Source organism: Gadus morhua, chromosome 16 (assembly GCF_902167405.1).
Source record: "Gadus morhua chromosome 16, gadMor3.0, whole genome shotgun sequence".
Classification (NCBI taxonomy): Eukaryota; Metazoa; Chordata; class Actinopteri; order Gadiformes; family Gadidae; genus Gadus; species Gadus morhua.
The window spans coordinates 25,012,176-25,024,546 of record NC_044063.1 but is presented as its reverse complement, the minus strand read 5'-3'; the positions used below and the strand labels follow the sequence as shown (position 1 = coordinate 25,024,546).

The 12,371-nt window shown below is 42.8% G+C and overlaps 1 protein-coding gene across 3 annotated transcripts; it reads left to right on the top strand.

Annotated features, from left to right (window-relative positions):
• Positions 1-374: 374 nt before the first annotated feature.
• Positions 375-7,963, top strand: gal3st2 (galactose-3-O-sulfotransferase 2). Of its 3 annotated transcripts, none has more exons than XM_030337176.1 (5): positions 375-569; positions 4,409-4,531; positions 4,698-4,809; positions 4,920-5,240; positions 5,515-7,963. In XM_030337176.1, exons 1-5 carry the CDS (start codon positions 496-498, stop codon positions 6,298-6,300), a joined length of 1,416 nt encoding a protein of 471 aa, XP_030193036.1. In that variant the 5' UTR covers positions 375-495; the 3' UTR covers positions 6,301-7,963. The 3 variants fall into 3 exon arrangements, with proteins under 3 accessions (XP_030193036.1, XP_030193038.1, XP_030193037.1); XM_030337178.1 differs by having other exon boundaries at positions 376-569; positions 4,497-4,531; XM_030337177.1 differs by lacking the exon at positions 375-569 and adding an exon at positions 616-1,571.
• Positions 7,964-12,371: the final 4,408 nt, after the last annotated feature.

Here is a 12,371-nt window from a genome sequence, read left to right as displayed (position 1 = left end):
ACGAGATTCAGTTCAACAGCAAGTAAAGCTTTTGGATTCGATGGCAAAGCTTTTGGATTCACACTCACACACGACGAGTACACACACGCACACACGCCACGCACCACGTGACCGCATCCAAGTCTTAACCATTCCGATTTGACGTGGAGGTGACGTCACCAGAAGATTTCGCATGGGAACTTCGAGTAAAAGAGAGAGAGAGAGAGAGAGAGAGAGAGAGAGAGAGAGAGAGAGAGAGAGAGAGAGAGAGAGAGAGAGAGAGAGAGAGAGAGAGAGAGAGAGAGAGAGAGAGAGAGAGAGAGAGAGAGAGAGAGAGAGAGAGAGAGAGAGAGAGAGAGAGAGAGAGAGAGAGAGAGAGAGAGAGAGAGAGAGAGAGAGAGAGAGAGAGAGAGAGAGAGAGAGAGAGAGAGAGAGAGAGAGAGAGAGAAAAGACAGCGGTTCCTCCAGCGTCGATGGGACGGCACGGTGTGAGGAGGACAGCCCGAGGTAGAGGAGATGCGCCCCTCACCCAGTAACTGTGCTATGGATCAATCCCCCTCCTCTGACATCTCGTCCATACAATGCGCTTCGTAAGTTCACCGTTCATTTTGTTTTATTTAAGAAACATAAACGGTTTCCGAATTGCCCTACGCTACATTATTTTAACACTATTAGTTTTTTTTTCCAAAATATTTCTGATAGTCCCGATTACTGAATAGAATATAGAGTTGTTGTAAGAATATATTATCGATGTCTAGAACCATAAATGTGACATTGCTTTACCAGCACCGTAGATTGAGCCTCTATCTCCTTCTGCTTCTGATGCAATTCGTGCGGCTCGTCATTAAACACATGTGGAAAAGTTTAATATCAAAGATTCTCACAAAGCAAAAACATAGTAAAGCAAAATCTGTGATGTAAGTCAGCAAGCGTTGCATTTTTGGATTTGATTTACTGGGCCACATGACTTTGACTTGCTTTAAAGCACTTTCACCTTGGTTTATAGTGTGGGTGTTTAATGGAGTGTGCATATAGAGATCATTGAGTTGATGAAAAATGCGTTCCTTCAACGTGCCTCGATCAGAGATTGACCCTGCATAAATATATGCTTTAATAGCCCATAGTCTGCCTTCATGTTCAAACCTGTAGAAAATAGACTTCCAAATGTGGACCAAAATTATTATTATTATATTATTCTTTGCTCTCAACCAGCACATGCCAATTTAAAGTTAGCCAAAATAACTATCATGTTTGCAAAGAAAACAAGGTTGGATGGAGTAATGATGTCAGTGTTCAGTCTCAAATTATTGTTTCCCTTCACGTTGGCAAGCAGAATGGCAGTCAATGGCACTAAATAATACATGCGATCTCTGACTAAAGCATACAATCTACACTCAGAAACCGAACTGTGTGACAAAACAGTCCCTGCTGAATTATGGGTCAACAATGACAACCTGGATGGTCTTTGAAGATAAAATCCACCACCTGTCTGCTGATGACCCACATGAGGCCCTTTGTAGCCTGTTGTTGCACGTTACGGCACATGACTTCGCCTGGTAATCAATCATCACGCTAGGCTTGAACGCCGACAGGTAACCAAATCCGTATCGGTTCCTTAACCCAGATCCAATTCCACAGTTCATTTGAATGTTGTCTCGCTCTCTCGTGCCGAGACACTGATTTGAATGTCTCTGTTTTATGGGATTGAATGGGTTGACCTTAGTGGGTGCTGAGTGGAGAACGGGGGTTAAGCATGGACATGCTCAATACTGCGCCTCAGTAAAACCGGCACAGAAAGAAATGCCTTGCCTTGCAAATGCACCGGCAATCTAACAAGTAGCGAGCCTGTGGTCTGTGGAGCCATAGATCTTTTGCTTAACCTTTCTAAGTAAAGCATCAGAACAACGCTTTGTACCTTTGTCTCTTAGTTAGTTAACAACGTGTTCTTGTTTTTCCACAAGCTATAGACATATGGGTTGTTTCTCTTTAAATGTACAAACAAGTTCACGGGTTAAAGGGGACGGTTGGGGCGGGGGGGGGGGAATTGCCTACGAGCCACATTAGCATACCTGTAGTCCAGATAAAATGCCCTGTCGGACAGACACAATGAAGTCAAGAATATTCTTTCAAAATGTAGACATGACAAATGTGTATTATTATCATCCAGCTGCGTTGGACTGTTAAGGGCAATAGGCTCTGACACATGAGCTGTCTGGAAGCATTTTTTACCCAAAGCTGCCTCTTAATTCACTGGGGAGCATAATTGAACAGTGGGTTAGCCAGCAGGGGCGAGCAGGGGAGGGGGGTACTTCAGATGTTGCCCTAACTCAGAATAACCAGAGGGCAGTATGCTCAATGGTCTCTTCCTTATTGCTTTTTTGTCTGCAAGCTAAAAATGTCTTTTGGTTCTCCCTCCCTCCATCCCTCCCTCTCTGATACTCTGTTTACTGCTTCTGCGTTTAAGTGTGTTTTCGTGGTACTTGGCCCAATGACAGACAAACATATCTGTTTGTCTGTCATTTTTGCGTTGTTCTCTGTCTGCATGTGTGTTTGTGTGTGTGTTGGTGTGCATCATTTATGGGTTTATGTAAGTAACGTGTGTGCGTGTGTGTGTGGTTAAAGACATAGAGGCATGTGTATGTGTGTATGTGCATTTTTCAAGCAACCTGGAATGCCTGTTGTCCTCAATCTTTGCAATTAAGGAGGTGCTACCAGCAATCACGAGTGCACGCAGGCCAAAGGATGCCATATTCTCTGTTCATGTCAGTGTTTTTTGTGCCAGGAGAACAGCTAAGATCCAGTTTCTTGCCTCTAAATACAAACGCTGTCAGAAATGTCATTTATTATGGCAATGTTTTCCCTGAGAAATGGAAAATCAAATATATATCACTTTGTTTTGGGTGTTTCTGTCACAGAGATCCACATTTATTGTAAATACTTGAGCCAATCACAGCATAGGTTTACATGGGCTGCCAAAGTGAAGCATAAAAAAAATGCAATCCATGAAGGGTTGCCAAATGGGAATCCCTTAGAAAAACTATATAATATATATGACATATGATGTAAACATCGTATGTCTTAAGAAACTGAAAACATTTATAGTGTCTGCTGGTGTATTTATTCTCTGGGTTATTCAAATGCTAACGTAGCGAGAAATGCACCCAAAGGTAACACCTTTTGATTTGTAAACAGGCCCTAGGCGTCCTGGGGGGCAAGTGGGCAGCCCCATTGTTAAGTGGGTTGGGCCTTGTCTCTCAATACCGACCAAAGGGCCTGGAGCAGCCAGAGGCTCTCAACCCTGTGTCTGTAAGAGAGTATAGCCCTTGCTTTTGGAGTTGAGACATTGTTCAGGGTTTAAATCACAAAGGTTTTGAAAACAACCACTTATCCCTCCTTTAGCGGTACTTGTATGTCGCGTTAACTCATGTCGGATCAGCATCGTAGTAAATGTTATTATTGGTTATGGTTATGGTTATGATGATGATTCTCAGTGTTAGGGTTATCCCTAACCCTAAAGGGTTAGGGTTATCCCTAACCCTAATTATTAATTATTATTCATGATTAATGAACTGCGGCTTTGATCCCTATTGCAGCCCATATTTCTTAAGGGCGTACCTTCAAGCTTTATACATTCTTTGTTAAGATGTCTGGAAGATAGTGGTAGACTTGATAGACAGCCGGTGCAGTGTAATGGAAAATCCAAGAGGTGCTGGTTTGATATCTTGTTACATCTTGTGGCATTAGGAGCGTTTTGAATGGTGAGCAAGCTTTGTTTACTATATCTTGCACCCTCAATCCCTTTCAGCACTACCTTGATTTTCAAGTCCAACACACAACTTACAAAACAAACACAATTATTTATGTTGTTGATGTTTGTTGTTTGTTGTTTGTCTGTCTTTTGGTCATAGTCTACCATAACATATGTTTCTCTTTTGATAAAAGCATAACACTAAAATAAACATGCCTTTCTCAACAAATCCACACTGACTCGCACACACACACATACACAATAACCTACACACAGCATTGCATACACACTCAAAAAAAACGAACCTTCCATTAAACATGTGGTATCATAGCCCTACAGTCTAGTCAGATTAATTAATGAAGCTACATTTCACTCACAGGGTCACACACACACACACACACACACACACACACACACACACACACACACACACACACACACACACACACACACACACACACACACACACACACAAAGACTTGAGCCCATGACAAATAAACAAGTGTTGGACCTCATTAACGTATCATTGCATCACAAATACATGTTTTTGATTTTGTTTTACTGAGAACTCAACCAGATACATTTTTAATTGTGCCTTTGCTGTGCTGTGGCACTTATTGTGAGAATGAGAATCTGTTGCATGGGTTGCATTCAAGTACATGCTTTGACTGCCCTCTACAGGTGCTTGGGAAGATTGCGGCGCAGCCTGCAGCCGCGAACCATGTGGGTGGCTCTGATGGCTTTCACTGTGTTCTGCCTTGCCTTTCAGTACGCCGAGGTCCTGCTCGATGTAATGGAGACCAGGTAAATCTGCATGCATAATAAATTATCCTTAAAGAAAAATCTGATTATAAATGTAATGTCAGGACAGGTTGCCAGGCCAGCAGACAGGTATTCTGTAATCAAGTCAAAGTTGGGGTCTCGGGTGGTTCTCATATGAAACTGACTATATGGCTTTCTTTCCTTCCAGAAATGGCAAAGGGAGTGAGGGATTTATGACCCTTAGGGTCAATGAGTCATCAGCGACCTTGCGAAACCCTACCTCTGTGTCTACGCCAGTCAGAGAGGGGCCAACAGCCCCGGTAAGAGAACAGCATGAGACAACAATACATTCAACAATGCAGACCTTCAGATCTTTTGGACATCGGAAAGGTTGCACTAACCCATCAAAAACATTTTTTTGAATCCGCAGAGAGAGATTTACCCCACTGGTGTCAGGCAACAATTGACTCAAGGTGAAGACAAACCCAAAGATTCAGGCCCCGACAGTGTCTGTCAGCCCAAAAAACACATTGTGTTCCTGAAGACGCACAAGACGGCCAGCAGCACCATCGTCAACATCCTTTATCGCTACGGCGATGCACGGAACTTGACTTTTGGCCTCCCGTTGAACAAGAATCACCAGTTCTTTTACCCTTACCGTTTTGACTCTTCCTATGTGGAGGGTGTCCGCAGTAAGACGGGGAAGGAGTACCACATCCTCTGCAACCACTTAAGGTTCAACAAACCTGAGGTGAGCTTTGTGGAACAATACTACTAGTCTACTAATCTAAGAAAAGATCAATCTTTCCAGATGATCCTAGATGGATGATAGATATAAATGGACTAGACCATTTATCCAATTTTCCTGTTTCTTCATCTTCTAAAGATGAACATTGACATACATTTTTTTAAAAGGCTCTGCATGCTACCGCACTGAAAATCATTCTACAACATTCTTTGCACATTTATTTCAGTCACTTTGACATAGATCTGTGCGCCGTTCTAACCACTGTCACATCCTATAGTTGGTAAAGCTGATGCCTGAGGACACCTTCTACTTCTCCATCATGAGGCACCCCGTCACCATGTTCGAGTCCGCCTTCACCTACTACAAGAGCATTGAGGCCTTCCACAACTCTACCAGCCTGGAGCACTTCCTAGACCGCTGCTGGTGGAACTACAAACCCCTGGTGGCCGGAAACCAGTACGCTCACAACAACCTGGCTTTCGACTTTGGCTTCGACAACGATGTCACCTACAACTCAACAGACCTGGAGGCACGCACCCAGGCCGCCGTGGCGTCCGTGGAGCAGGACTTTCACCTGGTCCTCATCTTGGAGTACTTCGATGAGTCCATGGTGCTGCTCAAACACGCGCTGTGCTGGTCCCTGGACGACGTGGTGTCCTTCAAGCTCAACAGTCGCAGCGAGCAGTCGCGTCGCATGCCGCCACCGCGCATCGCGTCCAAGGTGGAGGCGTGGAACGCCCTGGATTGGCGGCTGTACATCCATTTCAACGCCACCTTCTGGCGGAGGGTGGACGCAGAGGTGGGGCGAGAGGAGATGGTGCGGGAGGTGGGGCGGCTGCGCAGGCGGCGGGATCAGCTGCAGGCGGCGTGCCTCCAGGACGGCGGCCCCGTGAACCCCGAGCACGTAAAGGATGTCAAGATGAAGCCCTTCCAGTACGGGAAGGCTGTTATCCAGGGCTATAATTTAAAGGCAGCTCTGGAAGGCCGAGCCAAGATGAAGTGCCAGAAGCTTATCACGCCCGAGCTGCAGTACTCAGACTATCTGTATGGGAAACAGTTTTAACATTGACTTTGTGCTGTGCTTCTCAAAGCAAACCAGGTCCAAACCATTAGGTTGCATACAGGTTTTGTTCAGGAAAAAACGTCAAAGATGTACTGTACTGAACAATATGCTGATTATTTATTAACAAAAAAGGCCAGGAAGTGGCCTATTATAGAATGTATAATATGTTATGTAACATGAAACACAACAATAACAGAAAAAGCCTTTGTTCCTATTTTCCTGAAATTATACTTGAATTGATCACGAGGACCACGATGGAGGTTTATCGGTAATGGGGGTTCGCTGCAGGCAAACCTGTGGGATTTGATGGATCTCCCAAAGCAGAACAAGCAATTAGAGATTAATCGAGAACCCACTTTGTCACTCTCATGTATTGGCATAATCCAGGGGATTCTACTTTGAGGAGTCTCAGGGCCTGGACACAGAATATAAAAAGTATGCACAGAGCACACTCCACATTCAGATTCGGAAATCATTATTGTCTCAGAAAATCGTCTTTGATATAGCTCACATTAAAAGAAAACATATCCACTTAATCACATGAAATATCAGCACACTAAATCTACCTGAAGATGACATGAAAGTCGAATGGGATGTGATTCAGTGCAAAATAACTAAAGAATAAAAGCTTAACATTTGGGGAAGGAAAAGGGGTCTTGCTGGATTAGAGGGGCTTTTAACTAGTTTTGCTGTGGCGTTTAAGGGAACAGAACATCATCATCATCGCTGTTGGTCTTGAGTGCCAAGTGCATTTGATATTTCACGATGCTCTCCGCAGGGTCCATAACACAACTAAAGTCCTTCATCTCAAACAATCTGTAATGTCACAACTTGCAAATGGAAAACATGAATAAATGTGCATTTTGGAGGACTGAGCCCTTTTAAAAGGGCTCCAAACAGGTTTGAAACCTTTCTGCTGTTTTTCAAAGAAACAGGCGAGGCATTTCTGATAATCAGTTTGAAAACATGTTCATCCTTGTTGGATCCCTCAACATGGACTCTTCATGAAACATTTGCTTTGGGGAGGGGTAACGGTTTAGGCACAGACACTGGTCAGACAAAAATAGGATGTTCTGTTCTTAGAGGGAGAGGATAACTTAAACAAGAGAGAGCTGAAGCTTGTGGCAGCTATACTGTACATTACATTGTGTTAGTAGAAAGTCATCCTGTATATTATCAAAGAAAACAAATTTCTCTATTGTAGAATAATCCATTCTTTTAAAATCAAAGCACAAACAAGTTCTAAATGCTGATGCACTTTTTCAAAATAATTTATAGAATGTGATACAAGATAAGCGGAAGCTATTTAGATGTGTAGGGATGAGTTCTATCGGGTTCAAGAAGTCTTTATAGATATTTATTTTCCTACTATTTTCTGTGATAAATGGTAGCAATAGGCACAGATTGGGCCAATGCAGGGCATGGTATCTATGTGTGTATAACACAGTAACATAACAAAACACACCTATGCAGAATGTACTTTTGTATGTATCCTCTGCCACAGTTATTCAACTTAAGAGACCAAACCATGAATACTTTCGGAAAGATTACTTTGGACAGGTGAACAAATTGTTGGAGAAGCAATATTTTGTATTTGGGCTTTGGTTAACATTAAATCTGTGTTCTGGTTTTGGTTGCTGAATAAATACCAGAATCTAAAGCCTCTTCTCTGGTAACCCTTTTTGAAATATTGACGCTCATGATATGTCATGCATTACTCTCATCTTTGATTTTACAAAACTGTTTCCTCTGTACGAAGGTCTGTGCGCCGTTCTAACCTATGTCGCATCCCACAGTTGGAAAAGCTGATGCCCAAGGACACCTTCTACTTCTCCATCATTATTATGTTTCTTTTCAGTTACGCATGAAAAAAATAATGATACAAGCTGCAGGTAACATTTAAGAACCTATTTGATTCTGATTTGATAGAACAGCTATTTACTATTAATCTCTTTTCAAATCGAAATCATATCAAAGTTATTCATCATAAGTACAGCAGAGAGATAAACCTATGGAGAAGTTTGCAAGGTCCACTCAAAAAGGCCAAAGGAGGGAAAAGAAAAGGGATAGAGAGATAGTGCAGATAAGTAAGCAAGCAAGCAGTTACAAAATACAATTAAAGCTGCAAGCCTTAGCAGCCTAAAGCAGACCAATAAGACCCTGATAGACCATTAAGACCCTGACAGGCCATTAAGACTCTGACGCAGGCCATGAAGACCCTGATAGACTATTTAGTCCCTGTAGCACACCATCAATACCTTTTTTGGGCTAAGGCTGGAATAGCCTCAGCTTGGTGATGGGCGCACAAACTTCCATGACTGTACGTCAAAAGGCTGAGGAGTTATGAGTCTCTAAAGTTTTTAATTGATTGGTTTAGCGTCCCCTATAGTCCTATTTTGATGAACTTCTTTAAGTACACCAAGTTTGCTGATGATTGACTCAAGTTAACCCCGCCTTTAGTCACCTAACATTGATTCTGCTAATTTGGACATCCAGCCGCCATTTTTTTACCGGTTCTTGGTTTCCCAGGAAAATCTGCTCAACAGGAGGAGAGAAAGATGTCTACAGGATTTCATGACTGTAGAAGAAAGGGATCAGAAAATATGGCCACCCAAAGTCTGCCTTTTCAGTTAATTAATATAGCGCCCCCTATAGCCCGATCTGGGTACAATTTGGAGAGGTTCTATTTCAGTGTATTGCTATAGCGCTCCCTATAGCCTGATATGGATACTATTTGGAAAGGTTAATCTTGACCCATGTGCCTTTGACTACAGCAAGTTTGATGATGTTTGGTTTTAGTTAACCGTGGCTCTTGGCGTTACGTTAATTTTGGACGAATTTGAGCCTCTGGCGGCCGTGTTGTTTGATCAATAGACTTCATTTTACTTGAACAATTGGAACTTTGGTCCAAAACAGCCACTAAGTTGGTCCCGCTCCAATCAAACATTCCGTCCATGAACTGTGGTCTTTTTAGTCACAAGCCACGGCCATTTCGATGCCACACCCTAAGTTAAATATGCAGACTTTTTATTGTTCACAATTTGATTCTGAACAACTTTTGTATTGGACTCAAGATCATAGGAGTCCGTTTTGATTTTGATGTAAGCATCTAAACACGTTTTAAACCACACCATTTTTGGAATTCAATGGCTCCTGGGTGATTTACCCTTTATTGTACAGACTTCCCCTTATGTCAGATTGAAGACAATGGTCTAGATGATATGTGCTAGAGAATCTTTGTCAAAAAGAGTTAAAAAACGTAGGATCCATAGGGAATTTAGTGATTTTAGCAAAGTTCTAGATGGTCGTAAATCTATCGCAAGAAAGTCATGGATATGCATGTGTGGGTTTCATGACTGTGTGTTTCATGACTGTAAGTTAAAGGGGTCATGAGATATGCTTGTTCAAAGTGCCTCACACTTTGTGCATGGCACCCTAATAAATATGAATAGTGCAAATAGTGCAAAATGTCAAAAAAGGCAAGAAAGTTTCACTTAAAAAGTGGTATTGCTTGGAGGTAAAAGGTGTCTGGGAGGCTGTTAATTCGGGGGTTGATTGCTCCGCTACCAATGCCCAGATGGGAGGAGAGAGAGAACAGCCCGTGCAGGGATGGCTCTGTTCTGCTCATGTCTGTTATCTCTCTTCTTGTAACTATTGAATACCCATAATCATGCTTTCTCAGTTGCACACATGGCTGTATACAGCCCCTCAAGGCATTAAACCAGAGCTCCTAAAAGTATCACAGACCCAGGCCTGCTGAAAAGCACAATATGAAGCATACAAACTTACGCAATAAACTGCATAAGCATTGTCCTTATTAAAATCTGCCAGAGAACCTTTGCAATTATTTTACACTCAATAACAATTACCTTTCAGAAAAAGGTAGCTTATTTCTTGTCCCGGTGACATAAAAGGATAATCGGACATCTAGATATTTAAGTTTGGTAGTAAAGTTGCCACAGTACTGTTTGAAACATTGACCCTGGAGATCCCCGTTGTATTTCACACTTTAATTAACGTTGGACCAAACCTCCCATCATGTTAGAGGCGGAATAGGAGCACAGTGTCTTACATTATTAAATTTGCACATGTAGCATTAACAATGCTACATTCATCCATAATTACCTCTACAAAGTCACTGATGCACAGGGCCATTGCTTGAGTATGAGGACATTCACTTGCTTGTCCCACACAAATGTAGTACGGGATTGTCCCCCTGAATGTTGTTCTATAAACAAGCTCTATATTTTGATGCTTTTATTGTGCACTCTGGCATTTTATCTACATTCAAAATACACAGGTTTTCTTCTCGACGATATAATTATCTTTGAGGTGTTTATTGCTAATCGGAATGACAGATTATTAATCTTTAAGAATTTATCTTTGAGATCCTGGGATTTCCATTAAACATAAAGTGATTAAGCCTCAGATGCCAATGCCTAACAAGGCCCATGATAATGCATTTACATAAAGCCTCGTGTTCATGCATTTTAGATTTTGGATAACAGCAGATACATTTCTATGTGCATTCACATATAGTATACCAAGTACAAATCTGAAATTGCTGCTGTTAGTTATTAGCTAACCCACCCCAGCAACATTGGAATCAGCTGCTTTCTGAACTCAGCAGTGTCTCTATAGTCTTACCAGCTTCTGGGGTTCACATACTCGTCTCATGTACAGTGCAGCAACGCCAGTGCGACGCGCCACCAGGGTGGCTGCCATGAGCCACCTGGATGACTTTTTCGAGGCTCCTCGAGACAAGGACGCAGGGTGGTGGTGTTGGAAGACTGGTGTATTGTAAATGTTTGTAGAAAACAATAGATGACCCGGTGCTCCTTGTTGCCATCCAGGAGATCTCCTGGTGCATGTGCAGTGATGCTTGGGTCAACCCCTGGATACTGATTGCTCAATGTGCAACAGGTTTGCAGCCCAGACCAGCCCCTGAGTACAATTATCTCCATCACCATCATCCACACACACTCCCACCTACAGCTTGGATGATGGATTCACTGACATATTGACTGCTCCACTGGTACCATAGGAATCATCCTAAATGTACTTGGGCTCAATTCAGAATGTCTAATCTCCTAACCTTTATGCTAACTTTCCTTAATCTTAGTGGAAAACGCCATCGGGTCAAGGCGAGATAAAAGTTGCTTCCTTTCGAACATAGGAAATTACAAAAAGAGCTATTTTGATCCATGCGTTCTTGTCCTATTGATTTCAATCAGGTTGTTGCTATCAGTGAAAATAACTTTGGTTGGACTTATTTTATTTTCTATAAAAGGGAATATTCTAGGCCTCTTGAATCCCAATTCACATGTGAAAAAAAGATCCTAAACTAATGTTGATATTAAGTTAACTGGTCCCAGTAATCTTACTACTATAATAGCAGGCCTGTCGCACCAGTTACTCAAAGTTACTCAAGTGTGCATGTGCCAAGCAGCCTGCAGCTCACACACACACACACACACACACACACACACACACACACACACACACACACACACACACACACACACACACCGAATACACACACCGCGCACACACGCACGAACATACACGGAAACGCACACACACCGCACGTCAAGCCAAAGGCAGCGACACATAGGCCTACACGGAAAAGCACACACAGGCGCGCATACACACACGAACACACCGCACATCAAGACAAAGGCAGCGACACACTCACCGAGGTAAGCGCTATGTTTTTAAACATAACGGCTCCGCCATCGACACACTCGCAGGTAAGAACTCACATGCACGTGCACACACCGCAGCGACACTCGCCCCGATAAGACGTTATGTTTTTAAGCATAATGGCTCCGCCATCGACACACGCGCCCAAGTAAGACGTTGGGCGCTATCTTGCATCCAGCGCAATTGACAATTGACTTGCTAGACCGACGCATTTATCTTTGCTAGTTGCACGCGGCGCAAAGCCGGGTGCTTACGAAAAGCAGAGGCGTGTTCCGGCGCAAATGATACATGGTGCAACAGATCGACAAAGCAGTTGCGCAACTGACCAACAAGCGGATAGGGCAGTTGGTGTTGCTATTTTGACGTAG

Bases quoted from the DNA above. Each gene is read 5' to 3' on its own strand.
- gal3st2 (XM_030337176.1), top strand. From the start codon at position 496: ATGCGCCCCTCACCCAGTAACTGTGCTATGGATCAATCCCCCTCCTCT. The intron at 4,532-4,697 runs GTAAATCTGCAT...CTTTCCTTCCAG, and splicing joins CTCGATGTAATGGAGACCAG to AAATGGCAAAGGGAGTGAGG. The intron at 4,810-4,919 runs GTAAGAGAACAG...TTGAATCCGCAG, and splicing joins GAGAGGGGCCAACAGCCCCG to AGAGAGATTTACCCCACTGG.